The sequence below is a fragment of the Ixodes scapularis genome, unplaced genomic scaffold, assembly GCF_016920785.2.
Source record: "Ixodes scapularis isolate PalLabHiFi unplaced genomic scaffold, ASM1692078v2 PGA_scaffold1__304_contigs__length_218370807, whole genome shotgun sequence".
Lineage (NCBI taxonomy): Eukaryota > Metazoa > Arthropoda > Arachnida > Ixodida > Ixodidae > Ixodes > Ixodes scapularis.
The window spans coordinates 42,457,292-42,472,783 of record NW_024609846.1 but is presented as its reverse complement, the minus strand read 5'-3'; the positions used below and the strand labels follow the sequence as shown (position 1 = coordinate 42,472,783).

Here is a 15,492-nt window from a genome sequence, read left to right as displayed (position 1 = left end):
GGATGCAGCATTTGTCAAGATTTATGGATGCAGCGTTTATATTCCTAAGACTGAGTGGAGAAGAAAAATATGTAAGCGAGGTGTGTGTCAGTTGACGGCACTTAAAAAACAAATGGCATTGATAGCACATTCATTGTCAACAGCGCGTGGCCGAACCGTTTTGACATGAGCCGGTAACCGTTATTTTTTTTCCGGTTCAGTTCCGGTTCGGGTTCATCGCGATAACAATATAACGGTTCGGGTTCGGGTTCAGTTCCGGAAAAAATACCGGTTCGGTTCCGGTTTTCGGTTCGGTTCGGTTCCGGTTCGACACCCTGCTATATATATATATATATATATATATATTTTTTTTTTTTTATTTGGGGGCATTTTGTTTAGCAGGATTTTGGCGGCGAAGCAAAATATGCTTTACCCAGAATTAATGTAATTTTTCATGGATTTCTCACATTAGCGAGAACGTTTTGATTGGTTTTAGACTATTTTTATTTTATAACTTGGCAATTAAAAATACTGCATTTGGAACCAGTCATAATATTTAACACACTTCTGACTGTAATACTTGTTCGCGTGTTTTAAATAAGATAATAAGCAACAAATTATATTAGAGCTTGAACAATTGCGTATTCAAATATCTGAATTTTAATATTATTAATATTATTACAAAGCACGGCAATATTTGCCCCCAAGTAACGCCACGATCACAAGAATATGTCATTTAACCATAATAGTCTTTCTAGAAAGGTATAATTTTGTTTTCTTTTTAGCAAATGAAAAACTCTGACATCGTTATCAAGATAGACAAACAGTCAAACACTGGATGCAATATAAAGTCCTATGCGCCACGCGTTTCTATAAAAAAAAAAAAAAAACAAAAAAAAAACAGACACATCAGCTGTCTGATTCGGATTCTGTCTTTGGGTTGTTTTAGTGAGAACAGCGTTTATTACTTTGTACGTTTTGTGGACATATTGCACAAATTGGATTTATTCTGTTATTCTTGTGCGGGGAATAATGTCAAAGCAATGAATCCTCTAAATACCCAAAACCCATTCAAAGGCCCGACGTTCATTATTTCACATAGCAATAATCTGAGCAAGAAAAGGCAGCGAGAACGCGGAAATATCAGAACAGATGTGTTCAATAACTACAATATTTTATGTTACCTATAAGGCATATAAAAGACCCTGTCTTTAAAGGGACACTGAAATCCCCAAAATATTTTGAAGTGCCTGAATCTAATATGTATGTCACAATATAAAGCCTCCGCGAAAAACTTCTTTAACTAAATATTTACGATGTGAGACACATATTGGCTTATGAAAGAATTCGAAATCAAGACCTATATCGAGAAATCGAATCCGAAATAGAGGTTAGTTTCGGTCTTGCTCCAGAATTAAAACGTGCCTCCTGGGGTAAGTTTCACGCTAAACACCGTTTTTGTTTTCAGGATAAAGAGGTAACCTGCACTTATAACAACCTATCTTCCTGGTATTACCTGAAATAATTTGTGTCACTCAGTGAAGCCAGCACATTAGACAGGCTCAGCAGCGGCACGCATCTCCGACCCTCACTATAACCGCTATATTGGAAAACGAGTGGCGCCACCTATTGTAAGCTGGAGTCGCGAATAGGCTGTATGTTCGTGATACAGTGTGGTAGATAAGCAGCCCAGACCGGTACTTCATTCCCCGATTACGTTGGGGAGCCGCCGTTTTGGTGCTTAGTGCAGAGAGGGCGTAATATGCTATGGTTTTGATTCGAACATGCGATTTTCTATCTTTATACACGGTGTCAAGAAGCTCAGGCGATATTGCTTTGCTCGGTCGCGGACTGTTTTAACGTTTCTGAAGCACGGAAAAGCGTTTCTTGCGATTTGAGATAAAGCTTGAGACGATTGGCAACAATGATTTTAAGCAGAAAGGGGCGCAAGTTACCTCTCGTTACAAAGGGGACGCCCGAAAGCATCCATCGTGCATTTTCGTGGTTTCTCCTTTTCCTTTTGACTGGTAAGAGCCGAACACAGGCCGCCTTCGCTTGCTTCCTAGGGTGAGGGTGAGGGGATTTTCCAACTCGCCCCTCTATATGCGTCAAATTATCAACACATGAAGCCGCTACCTTTTTTACGTCGGCTTATCAAGAAGTCTATCGCGCGGCTCAAGAGAGAAGACAATATGAACAACAACACATTAGGCCTTAGATGTTTAAACAGAGTGGCAACACGCAGCAGATGAGAACTTTATCCAGTCCCACGGATATCCTGGAGTCTTTACATGCGTCGCACATGCATCGGTGATTACACGACCGCCGGTCGTGTAATCGAAACGGGCAGGGTTGGAAATTGTTCCTGCAGGGGGCTCCGACACTTTTGGTCCTCCGAGCGAACTTTGCCCCGAGCCACTTGGGGTGTCCTCAGCATGCCCAGAAGTTCTACGCATGTGCAGTGCAACGCCCCCCAAGCTGCGGGGGCTAAAGTCACTTTGCACAAAGCGTTGGGGCCTCCTATTTGAAAAGTCTGTAAATGCTCGTGGCGCCACGTTGAGCCTGGTTTGAACACGCACCCGAAGGGCCCGCTATCCACAGCAGATGATGTTCTACGAAAATATCCTAATAATGCAACGGATCTCACGTAGAAAACGACGACAGGGACGCTTCTCCCCCTCCTCCCTCGCTCAGTGTGGACCGTAGTTTGACGACTACAATAGGCCCCTTTCGAAAGTGCATCAAGCAACATTGGTGGTCGCCATTGTTTGGACACGAAGGGCGTGATTGGATCCGAGTTCTCACGGAAAGCTGACGCAGCGCTCATTTTCGATACGAGCTGAGCCGAGTTTACGCCGAACACAGACGCAGCCTTCGTGTCAAATAGACTCTCAGGGTATCTGATCAAGCAATGGCAGACAGGCTTTGGCGCGCGGACTTTTGAAAAGGGTCTATTCGCGGATGCGGCCACCGGAAGTTCCGGATCGGCCATGTTGAGCACCCGTAAAATCCGCCGGATGAAGCGTTGCAGAGGCTGGGTGGCTGCGTGCTAAAAGATACGTTTTCTGCTTGTTTGCCGTCATTCGCAGAAGTCGTTCTGGAAAACCTCGTGTAAACTAGTGGCACTAAATAAGCTACGCTTCAGAGTAATGACACTTCATATTGTGTCTTAAAATCATGGTTGCCAGTTATCTGAAGCTTTATCTAAAATCAAAGGAAACGATTTTCCGCCCTCCACAAATGTTTAAACAGTTCGCGACAGAGCAAGGTAATATTACATGAGCTTCCTAACACCGAATCCAATGCTGAGGAAGTCGCAGTTTTGAATCATGACGATCGGCAGTTGCGTCTGCTCTGAATACGAGCCAAAATGGCGGCGTCCACAACAATGTATGGGAAAGGAGTGCCGATACTCTAAGCGCAGCTCATTTAGTGGCTCTAGTGTAAACCGTGTTAGCTGCCTTCGAGAACCCGTAGAAAAGTTTTACGAAAACGCAGAACCACAGGAAAAAGGCACAACTCGTCGAACGAAAGTCTCGCGGTAGGGCTGCGTGATCACAGGACGTGCCTTGGCACTCCGAAGTGCTGCGCGTCTGTGCCTTTCACACGCTTTGATACCGATCAAGAATCGATGCCGATGTGTTAACCCTTTGAGAAAGTTTTCAAACTGCGTCGCGCGTAGTACATGCATGTCTTTGCTCCATACAGCGGAGTTGTGGATCGTCTAATCGTCTAGCTGTTCTGGCGAGTTGCTATCACTGATCAATAATTATCACTAAATAAATGAAAAAAAAAAAAAAAAACAGTGGTTCCTATCGAGCACCTTCATCTATGGTCATGTTCGAAATCTACTCTTATAGATCCAAATTACTCACGTCATACGGCAACACAGTGAGAGCAACACAGTGGAGAAGCGCAAGACGGGAGTTTCTAGACCTCGAGGGCCCCAAGTTAAAATAGAGTCGCCGAAGTAAAGTAAAGCGTTGCACCAGAGGCGCACACACACCTTCACGCACACTGAATTCGCAATTATTTTCCGAATAATTAACGCTGCGTCGATTCTTGATCGGTATCCAAGCGTACGAAAGCAGAGTTGTGCCTGCCTGGTGGTGATAACGCCACCAGGCAGCGAGACTCGCGTTCGACGAGTTGTGCCTCTTTCCATACGCGCTGCTGCGTTTTCCTAAGAAAATTTCCACAGGTTCTCAAAGCACTGCGACCGCGTTTACCTCGGGTTTTCAAAAAGACCTCTTCGGCGGAAATAACGGCGAACGAGCAGAAAACGTGTCTTTGAACAAGCAGTCGCCCAGCCCCCGCGGCGCTTCACCTGGCAGATTTTTACGCTCGCCCCAAGATGGCCAATTCGCGGAACTTCCGGCGGCTGCACCTGCACTGCAGCGACCAGGCGGGGCTGCGCGATCCACTGTGCGCATTCACGCACAGTCAATGCGCCGCGACTCTGCACAGGCAACGAGCGCCGTCACGATGCTCTTCTGTCGCTGTTCGATTGGCTTCGTCGCGGACCGTGGCGTCGGCCGCGGCAGAACTTCTTGGAAAACGGACTCTGCGGAGTGAAAGTCCGCCTGCTTCTTGCTCGGGGATTGCGATGACGTCAAAACGCCGAGCTCTCATTGGCTGACTGGAAAAAGAAGTAGTGGGTAGACCTCGAGGCATCTAGGGTTGAGGTCTACCCACTATCCTTCCAATCAAAGCCAATCGGAGCTCGGCGTCTTGCTGACATCACCGCAACTCGTGCACAAGGAGCAGACGAATTGCTCTCCGCATAGCGGCTCGACGGAAACGTACCCGGTGTGCACGGAACGGATGCCTTCATCCTGGCGCTCGGCCGTCGCCTCCGTCTGGATCTCGGGCTCACTGAACGCTTCACGCAGTCTGGAGATAGCGCCGAACAAATAAGAACAGCCTCCTGAGCGGGGCGCCCCTCCGCTATTCAGAGATACTGCGGGGTATATCTGAAGTGAGCTTTGCGTAAAAGTGATAAGGAGCTTTAACGTTGTTGTTTTTTTCCTTCGGGTATCTGACAAGAGAGGCAGCGGCTGATTATGAGGCTATACACCTTTTTCCACAAGGGCGCAGCCATCTTGAATGTCGTCACTTCTGGTATGCGGTAAAATATCGTTTTGATCTTGCCAAAATGGTGTTTTCGAAAAATGCCTGATTGCCACACATTCTTATTGTGTCTCATCTATATTTTATCGCATACCCGAGGTTGAAATGCTTTATTATTTTTTCGTCCAGCATACCAGATACGGAACCCACGTGACTGAGATCGACAGGAACGAAAAACGTCTCTGAGCGCGTGCTGATGGCGAGCTTTCAGAGTTTTTTTGGCAGCGTGCATTTTACACCATCGAGATGGCCGGTCTTAGCAGTCCATAAAAGTGAGCTCGTTCTGAGCAAAACCTCACTCCCGGAAGAAGCAAGGCCAGTCACGTACGAGGACTGAGCCCGCCCCAGGCTCGAGCGTACCCGTATCGCAGGCACAATCTTGATTCCCTGATTAGTTTCGTCGGCTCATCAGGGGTTGCCTATTACAATTTGCTTCTCGCCCTTCACTTTCCATATTTTCCTTCCCCCTTCCCCCGTCACCATTTCATCAAATTATCGAGAGATGGCGGTGTATCGATTCCTTTATTAAATAGGGTTCCTCACTTACTCATGCACATCGAAAAACACACTCAAATACGACGTCCAGTGAATATAGCCTCCATAGAGTGCCTGTGATACCCCATGTCCCTTTGCAATCGGTGAATCAGCCCGCGATCTTAGGTCTCGAGCACACGCCATGCGCAGAGAATCGCGAACTGATTCGCAGCAGAGAATTTAAAGGGTCCATGAAACGAATTTTGGGCTGGGATAAATGATTTTAAATTGGGACTTTATTAATCACATATCGTTTAGTTGGCCAAAAGAAAGAGGGTAGAAAGTCAAAAGCCAGCTTTTCGGGACGAACATTTGAAAATATAGCGGACTATTTTGTACCTTCTCTGCTTCGAAAGCTCTCCGCCTTTTCACTGTGATATATCTGCGGTTCCAAAAGCGCGTCAGCGGTGCCAACCTGACGTCAGCCGAGCCCAGCTCACGCATTGGACACGAGAACTGCGTCACTCGGACGTATGCGCTGGTCAACAATCAATCCGTCGACGAATATTTGGATTCGCGTTCGTGGTCAATGAGCGCCCTGACGGAACTTATCGCCACTGGGGAAGGACCAGTTCCATGATGTACATAAAAAGCACGGTGGAAGCTAGAAGTCATCGCACCGGTGCCGAAGAATGTCACGACGACGTTATTTCACAATTCGCATTTGAGTTGAGGATTAAAGCTAAGGAGGAAGAAGTAGAAAAATCGTTTCATTTTGGAGCGCGCCGGGATCAGTTGACCAGGGGGCCTATGTTGCGCTTTTTGCACTCCCAGGAGACTAGGGGGAGGGAAGTGACGTCAACGACACAGCAAACGCAGATTGGGTGTTGATTTCGTTTTCTTCTGTCAACATCCAATCTGCGTTTGCTGTGTCGTTGCCGTCACTTCCCTCTCCCAAGTCTCCTGGGAGTGCAAAAAGCGCAACATAGCACTCCAGATCCGGAGGGGAGCACACAATTCGAACGGGGTCGCGCCACCTACGAATCCCCAGTTGAACATGACCACTGCTCCGGGATCGGCGGATGCCTTCCCGTCATTCAACTGCCCGGGAATCCCCTTTCCGCGGCCGCTGCGGTCGTTTCGAAGACGTTTTCGCAATCGCTCCGCTAACACCTGTTCGACGCACGAGCGGCAGGAATGGCTCAGGCTACAGTGGCTCAGGCGCTTCTAGCAAAGATTGCCGGAATGCCCGTAGCGCGGCAAATACCTTCTCTTCTTCCTGGAAAACGAATCGGCTGTCGAGCCAAGGGGTAAGCAAGCGGCCATTGCGAATTGACGATTTGCAAAAAAGTGCGCGCCACCTATCGCGCAACGCCGGAAACGTGGGTGCGAGGCTAGAAGGTGGTTGGAAAACAACTCGTGCTGCATGGTTTTGGTTTGCCTTGGAGCTCGTGCACGCAAGCTGTCCTCCGTGCTTCCTCTTCTCCATTTCCCGGTGCTTCACCGGGAAATGGAGATTCCCGGTGCTTCAAAATCTTCGTGTGGCTGAAGATTGTCGGCACGAAGTCGGGGTGTTTCTGGAAGGTTGACGGCCGCCCTAGAATTCAATTTCAAGTTATAATCAAGCGAAATTTTCAGGAGCGTACAAAATCGACGTGCCCGTGACAAAATACGCGCTGCAGATCCGGCAGTGCTCGTTCGGCTGCCATGGTGAGCCGTCTGTGTTTCTTCTCCTCACGGCAGCTACCCAAGCTTCTCTCTTCACAGGATACAGCCTGGCCGACGGAAATCTAAAAAACTTGGCGTTCTCTTTGCCGTAGAAATAATTCGTGCAACCAAGCGCAACACAGTGGGCTGGCATGGCGACAAACAAATCGAACCCGCTTCCGCGCCTGTTGCCGCCTAGGAATAGCCGTCACGCCCATTTGTTTTCCAACCGAGCAGGGGGGCGAGCAGGGGGGGGGGGGGGGGGGGGGGCAATCTAGGAGCCCAGCCCGCGACGTGCTTCTTCTTCTTCTGAGGCGAGATGGGCGAGATCAGGCGAGATGCCCCACGAGAAAGGAAGTCACGTGTGTGCGCCGAGTGCTGGCCCGGCTGGCTTCCGGCTGAATCCGCCGAAATCGTGGGAGCGACTTTTCTCGGATCCAGATCGACATCTGGAGCGGGAACTAATCCAAAACGACCAGTGAAACACGTCGGTCTCGATCACGATCGCCCAGTGAAATAGGCTCGCTCCAGAAAAGTCAATCCCGGCGCGCTCCAAAACGACCAGTGGAATTGGCCATAAGGTCCCTTAGCTAAAGTTACCTTTATGACCGTGTGAATGGGGACTCATATTTCTGGAGTAGCGCCATCTCTTGGACAGAAACCCTACACACCTTTTCCACAAAGGCGCCGCCATCTTGAATGTCGTCACCTCCAGTACGGGCGAAAACATTGTTTTGCCGTCGCCACACCAATAGAAGACATTCAGGATATAATCGTAAGCGTCACCCATTCTCGTTTTGCCTCACCCCCCCCCCCCTCTCTCTCTCTCTCTATATATATATACCGTAAACGACTTATTTTTCGCGGGCTCAGTATTTCGCGATTTCGGTCAAAGCTGAAATTTCGGAATAATTCGCGGGTTTTTATTTTCGCGACGCGGTAGGATCTCATTATAGATTTCAATATGTCTACATTTTACTAGAATTGTTCGCGGGACCTATTTTTCGCGAATTGTAGGCGATTCACGAAATTCGCGAAAATTAGGTCCTCGCAAAAATTAAGTTGTTTACAGTATATATTACTATTTGCAGGTTGAAAAATTTTATTATTATTTTTTGTCGCAGATACTGAATATGTTTATCAGGTGGCTAGGGTCGAAAGCAAACGACAAAGGCTTCACCTAGAGCCATCAAGTATCGACCCTTTATTCCATGATCGGGCGCCGCCATTTTGTCGTTCAGTGCAGAGCAGGTGCAAGCGATAGTTATCATTGCAAAATGCAACTTCTTAACTTTAGTTACAGTGTCAACGCGCCCAGGATATGTCGTTTTTCTTCACCGTACACCGTCCTAACACTTCAAGAGTAGAGGACTGAAAAGCGTTTCTTGCGATTTCAGCTAAAGCTTTAGATAACCGACACCAATTACTTTAAGCACCAATATGGCTGAAGTGCCAGTACTCTGAAGCGTACGTAGCTTGTTTAGTGACTCCACTTTCGAGCTGCGAGCAGGTGTTGCACCCTCGGTCATTTCCTGTTTCCAAGTGGCCCTGGCCGCGGCTACCATCTTGCCTCCTGCGCTGCGTTATTCCATGTAGTATGTACGATGCTACATCGACGCTTAAAACGCACAAATGGATAAATGAATCAAAGTCAGAGTATTTGCTAATGTTGATGAAAAGGCCGTGTTGTTGCGTGCAGCGATGTACTTCTAAGGTGGGACAAAAGAAGGGTGAATCTTTTTGCAGCAGAAAGAGACAGCGCGTATACTGACAGCCGACAGCTCATCGTCTGTATGCAGTGATGCTGATTGGAGAACACGTTTTATAGTATATTTTAGCACTACAGGAGAAGGAAGTCATCGATAAAGACAGTAGATATCTGACAGCCTACTAGAATTCTATGCTTGGGAGAAGGGCGTGTTGGTTCAGGTGATGGATTAAGAAAGAATAAACAATTCACACTAAAACAACAGGACCACATCTTTCATGTGGTTGTGGTTGTAATGTTCCAGTGTTAATTGTTTATTCTTCATCTACTAGAATTGTTGAAAATTTTCCAATTTTACGGTCATTCGAAAAAAAGACTTAAATGTTTAGCTCCAATATATAGAAACATCAAAAGCCCGTAGAGAAATTGCACAGGTGCGCAAAATAAATATGCATGTAACTTGCAATTTACCTGCCCTGCTGAGAAATTATATTCGCCACTTTAGCGGCGTGCACTTATACCCGAATCACACGGCAGCGTAAAGGTACCTTAAGCCCAGACACCTGTCGTAAAGGGAGCCGGAGATCGTGATCTCACGGTACATAAAGGTCCCTTTCGGTCCTGTCTTAAACGGAGCTTGCCGAGCTCCCTCAACAGCTACAGGGAGTAGCCTCGCACCTAGACCTCAAAATAACATCACAGATATATAAATATATCTTGTTTAATGCATTATAACAAATTGAACACATATCAGTATCAAATTATGAAATTATTGTGAACACAAATGTGACGAAATAATGCATAATCGAGGAACGTATACTCCAGCTATACTCCGTTTCACCTTATGTTGTACCGCAGCGAAGGCTAGAAGCGCGAGCTCATAGCGTTGGCAGCTGCCCCTGGTGCACGAGAGCTTGTGCCGCCGAGATGTGCCCTAGAGCAGGGAGCTCGCGCTAGTAGCCTTTCCTGCGGTACAACACAAGATGAAACAGAGTATAGCAGGCGGCACGTGCAAAAACAATGTCTGCTACGAACCCGAACGCGATGGACCACTGCGAGCTCTTTTTCGAAGTTGTAGACAAGTCGCCCGGCTCTCCCGCCCAGGACATTTTATCCTCGTCGTCGTCCATCCCTTGCGATGGCGTGGCGGGCGTATCCGTGAAACTCCGATGTGGTTCGTTTTTGCCAAGCACTATTTAACTACTTCAGTGAGAACTTTCCGGAAAAATGGAGCTGCAAAACATAGAAAGGTCGCCCACCTCGCAGTGGAAACTCGTAAACGCAGATGATTTAGGGCCAGTGTGGCCAGACGGCTCGGGCGTCTTAAAGAAAGGCTTATTTAGGTGGGCCCTTACACTTAGAAAAAAAAAAATACAGTGCTGCAAAAGCGAACCCAAATGATATTTAGGTTTTAAATGGGATATTTCACACACAATAATCACAAATTTCGTGTCACAACCGATTTCAAGGAATAATTGTTTATCACGCGCTCCTCTCGCGGTTTATCAGGAATGCAATCGACATCAACTTAAAGGGCTCCGTTTATTCATCGTGTGATTCAAGGACGCCGTTTACTACGGTTACCTTCAGCTAAGGAACCTAAGCTAAAGGTACCTTTACGCTGCCGTGTGAATTGGGTTTTAATCCGCTTTGTTCTGATTCACATTTCGGCCGCCAGACCAAACCAGCTTTCCCTGCACGCTTGGAAAGGCGGTGGCTTCCCGTTTGTCTCCTTCACGTCTTCTCCCACTGGGTGGTGTCACCTTTTCTGAAGTGGCATTGCGAATGCCTAGCCGTAGGAAAATTTGTCGCACTGTTCACCCAAGAAAAATAAAAAAAAAAAGAACATGACGCACGACTGAACTAATGGGCTTAATTAAAAATGATTTTCGTTCAAAGACTTCCGTCAACGGGAGCCCAAATATTTTTCGGTGTCCATCTTTTTGTGAGAAAAAATGAACAAACAAAAAAAAAAACAACAAATAAGCAAAGAAAGAAACAAACAAACAACAAGTCTGTGTTCGAAGTGCACGGTATCTGGTGTCTAAAAATGCCTGGAAAAGATTAGACAGAATGGCGGCGTCACGGTGTCAGTTCACTCAGACGCTCAAGCTGGGTTCCGATGTACTGTGTATACGACTTCCTGCGGCTATTCGCGGCAACAAGTTCGGGTATCGCCTCCTGGTGGAATATTTTCACAGCCCAGAGTGAAGATACTTCAAGTTCCTCTGTTGGTGCAAGCACTTGCAATGCCAAGCTTCCATGCTCTAAGGAAATTAAAACAACCGCGTGGGTAACACGTGCGCTACCCATATATGAAAACCGCCCGAGCACCTTGAGCGCCGATCAAAGCTCTTTTGATCGGCGCACACTTTTGAAATGCCGCGAAACGTCTTCTCTCGCGCGACATGACCAGAGTTCCAGCCTAACCGATGGGCACAGCCGCATCGTGATCAAATTGACTGAATGACCTGTGATGCAAAAATGTGGCAAAGCCTGAAGGTAGATGAAGTTGAAGACAAAATGCAGATGGGTGAGTGAGCATGCGTGTTCATAAAACTCGAGAAAAAGACTTACGTAATTTTCTAAAAGAATAGGCGGAACTCTCCATGATCTTCCTCAATATGCGCCACGCGGGCTCTGGGAACATTCTGCAAGACCCCCGTTTTGATATTTGATATTGATATTTAATTGAACTCAGGAAAGCCGCGGCGCCACAGGAGGGCAAGTCGTTCATACCGCGAAGGCCCGCGGCGCCTGGATAGATTTAGCATAGCATAGCATAGCATAGCATAGCATAGCATAGCATAGCATAGCATAGCATAGCATAGCATAGCATAACAGAGCAGAGAGAGCCTAGCAGCCTGGATATATTTTGCTCTATCCAAGCTGCTATGAAGTCTCCTGAAGGCCTCAAAGTGACGGCCGACGTCTCGCTGGGAGACTCAGGTTCTTCCGGGTGCCATGCCCATAGTAAAGAATGTGCCCCTCCCTGAGGGTCACCAGGTTGTTTTGTCCCGGTCCTTCCTAGAAGTCGTAGGTCAGGGCCGGGCGATCGTGGACTGCCGCGCTGGATGGTTCCTTCTTGCTCGTTGGTGATGGCGGAGCCTCGAAGAAAGACGCTCAAAGTCGGGAGCAACAGTTAATAAAAGCAAATGTATTAAAACGTCAACAGCAAACTTGGTTACAGAACTCTACTGTCCGCTCACGGCAGTAGAAATACCAAAAAAAAAACGCGCCTCGGCGCAAAGTGCCCACCGCGCACGGCGGGGCTCAAAGAAACTGCTCGTCGCTCGCGACAAAGCTACGCGGACCGGCGGACCGCGGGAGATAACTTGCTCCGCGCACGGGCTTGTTCAAACTCAACGTTTTCTCGCCAGCGTGGACGAGAAAACTCCCCGCTGACACAGGGCCTGTCCAATCAGGACGATTATACAATTCTATTGGCCCCAGTGCCAGCGGGTCCTCCACCAATTACAGAAAGGCCACCGAACTCGTCATTTCCCTTTTCTAAGAAGAGAAACAATGCTAGACCCCTGGGGGAACTCTCCAATCGGGGCGATACTTTACTACTTTACGGGGAAAACACCTTCCATTCCGCCGCGTCAAAACAAATTGGCGCCGTGTCCTTCGAAGTTAGCGAGTAAAGCGTAATGGAGTCCAGGTGGACCCAGACCGGCGCCCCTCGTCGCTAAAACCTTATTGAAGCGGTCCCCCGACTGCACAAGCCGTCACTCGGTACGCGCCGTGACGACAAAGTCGCCACTACCTCGCGGCGACAGGCAAGAATGTCTGTCTCCTTCCCGAGCCAAAGATTAAAAAGGGCTCAAGCCACTCATCCCCCTAGCCTCGGGACGAGCCGTCGGGGTGCCCCCATCCGAACGGTTGAAGGTCGATTCACTCAGTTTCCAGGAAACGACAAAATTCTCAAGCGATCCCTACACCCATCATTAGTCACAGGAACGTAATAGGAAGGGAACTAGGCTGTATATGGGTGAGGAACTCGTCCGCAGCCCTTACGTAAGGTGACTCCCAGTGAATCTTCCGCTGTAAAACGAGCCGTAAGAATCGACGCTTACACACAGAAAACTCATACTTTCACGCAGTGCGCTTTCAGGTGGTGCGTTTTAGATCATAAAATTTTAAGGCAGCATTTGTGTAAAAAATTAGACCAAGAAACTTGCCAGGGTCAAAGGCGGACGGGTTCGCAGACGACCGAGTTGGGGATGCTTGTGATGCGTGGCACGCACCCACTCCTGATAAGGCGCGGCGAGCAGATAACCCACTATATGTCGGCTGCTGGCTCTGTAAATGGGCAGATGGCGCCACGCTCTACAAGCGTCGCTAACTCGGTCGTTTGCGAACCCACCCGCCGTTGATCCTGGCAAGTTTGTTGGTGCCATCTTTTTTTTTTTTTTTTTCAGAAAGGGTGCTATGCCTTAAAATTTCATCAGCTAAAATACACCGCCTCAAAACGCATTCGGTGAGTGTTTGAGTTTTCTACGTGCGAGCCTCGATTTTTTATGGCTCATTTCACAGTGTGAGATCGACTGAAGCCATCCATTTATATTCATGTGACCTGTGATTACATGGCGCCCTGAAGGAGCGAAGTCTCTTAGCGAAACTTCGGTCATCACCCTAAAGCCTTCAGGAGACTTTTTTTTTTTTTTTTCATAGCCCGAGTGAGCTTATGCGACCTTGTCTGGCTTTGCTCTGACACCTCTGTCTTCTTCCACTGTGATCAATATTATACCGTGTGTTTCGTGGGAAAAAACATCTTGATTCTCAGCCCACGTAAATAAGCTACGCATCCTCAGGAAGCTCAAACTCAGTAAAAATGTAACGCTAGCGAAAGACGAAAGATATTGAGGGCATGACATTTACTGGTTTTAAATATAAAAGGGAAAGACCAAATTTCTCTATATGCCGAAGTCCTACTAAGCCTAGTGTTGTCAAAACAAGAACTGGTGTGACATTTATGTCGGTGGAAAATACTTAGCAGCGAAACAAACAAACAAAAAGACGAGATAGTTTCCTTAAGAAGCTTTTTCCACTAAAAATGCTTAAATAAATGTTATGTGACACCCAGCTTTTTTGAATTTTAACAGACATTCATAAAAACCTCTATCTTCATACTGAAACGCATGCTACTTTTATTGACTTTTCAAAGATGTTTGACAAGGTTCCTCATCACCGTTTAAAATTACGTTTGCTTAAAATTAAAGAAACTCTGATCAACTGAATAGCTAATTTTCTTTCATACCGAACACAGAACGCCGCCCTTAACAACAGTTACTCGTATTCTATAGTAGTTAAATCCGAAGTACCTCAGAGAACCGTGCTGGGTCCTTTGTTATTTCTTGTCTACGTTAATGATTTACCTTCCCTAATTAAGTATTCATTTAAATTATATGCTGATGACTGTGTTGTGTGTTCAAAAGTAACCGATCCCTCTGAGTGTGCGCAACTCCGAGTTGATTTACATGCTATCGAATCTTGGTGTGAAAGGTGGCGGATACAAATAAACGTAAATAAAACTAGACAGACGACGTTTACTACGAAACGTAATACAGTAGACTTTCAGTACAACCTTTCTGGTAATAAGATCAAAATGTACCAACTTATAGGTACCTCGGAGTTTACTTAACAAGCCGTCTTTCATGGAAATTCCATATAACTAACATTGTCAGCAAAGCTAACTATATGCTCGGCTTTTTGCGACGCAATCTCTTTCTTGTCTCTAATGCCAGTGTCCCACTAGAGCGACATACAGAAACAAAAGGCGACGACAAGCCTCAAACCAGAGTCTTCCGTGATTTGAGAGGATTTGTAGAATAAAGGAGGCTATGCTCAAATACGAGCATCATGCACGCGAAGGTATCTTTGGCAGGCTTGCAATCGCTCGAGCTTGATTCACGAGCACCGAACGACTTAACACCTGCCAAAGGTACCATCGCGAGCATGCTGCATGGGTTTGAGGCTTGTCGCTGTCTTTTGTCTTTGTCTGTCGCTCTAGTGGGACACGGGCATAAGGAAACTAAATTTTTAACATACACCTTGCTTGTTCGTTCCCTGCTGGAGTACGCCTCATTGGTTCGGAATCGCCATCAGTTATTTTTAGAAGAGATGTTAGAGGCAGTCCAAAACCGAGTGGTACGGCTTATTCACAGAAATTATAATTTCACGGCTAGTGTCAGTGATCCTAAAACTCAACCTGGCCTCCCCTTTCTTAAAACACGAACGACGATATTCGCCTTAACCATTCTACATAAAGTTTTCTATCATCTTCCTTTGCAGAGATATTTATACTGCATACCTGCACCTCACACCCCCCCGTCGCTTAGATAACTCCTGCAAGCTTCTTTTATCCGTTCCTAGGACAAATATATTTAAATTTTCTCCTCTGCCGCTTTCTATTAATAATTGGAATAAATTACCAGACTCAATAGTAACGATAGCGGATACTCAAAATTTAGAGAAGCACTTGCCACCTT

General features: G+C 46.9%; 1 protein-coding gene across 2 annotated transcripts in view; it reads right to left on the bottom strand.

The window, feature by feature from the left end:
- Nucleotides 1–4,898, bottom strand: part of LOC8052106 (urease accessory protein D) — a 31,498-nt gene extending 26,600 nt beyond the window's left edge. The window contains exons 1-2 of one of the 2 annotated variants that reach the window (XM_042290698.1): nt 4,786–4,854; nt 1,935–2,041 (exon numbers count right to left, since the gene is read on the bottom strand). In XM_042290698.1, the coding sequence (XP_042146632.1) occupies nt 1,935–1,965 (31 nt within the window). In that variant the 5' untranslated portion in view covers nt 1,966–2,041; nt 4,786–4,854. Of the gene's footprint in view, nt 1–1,934; nt 2,042–4,785 lie in introns of both variants that reach the window. The other variant, XM_042290699.1, reaches the window with a different exon arrangement.
- Nucleotides 4,899–15,492: the final 10,594 nt, after the last annotated feature.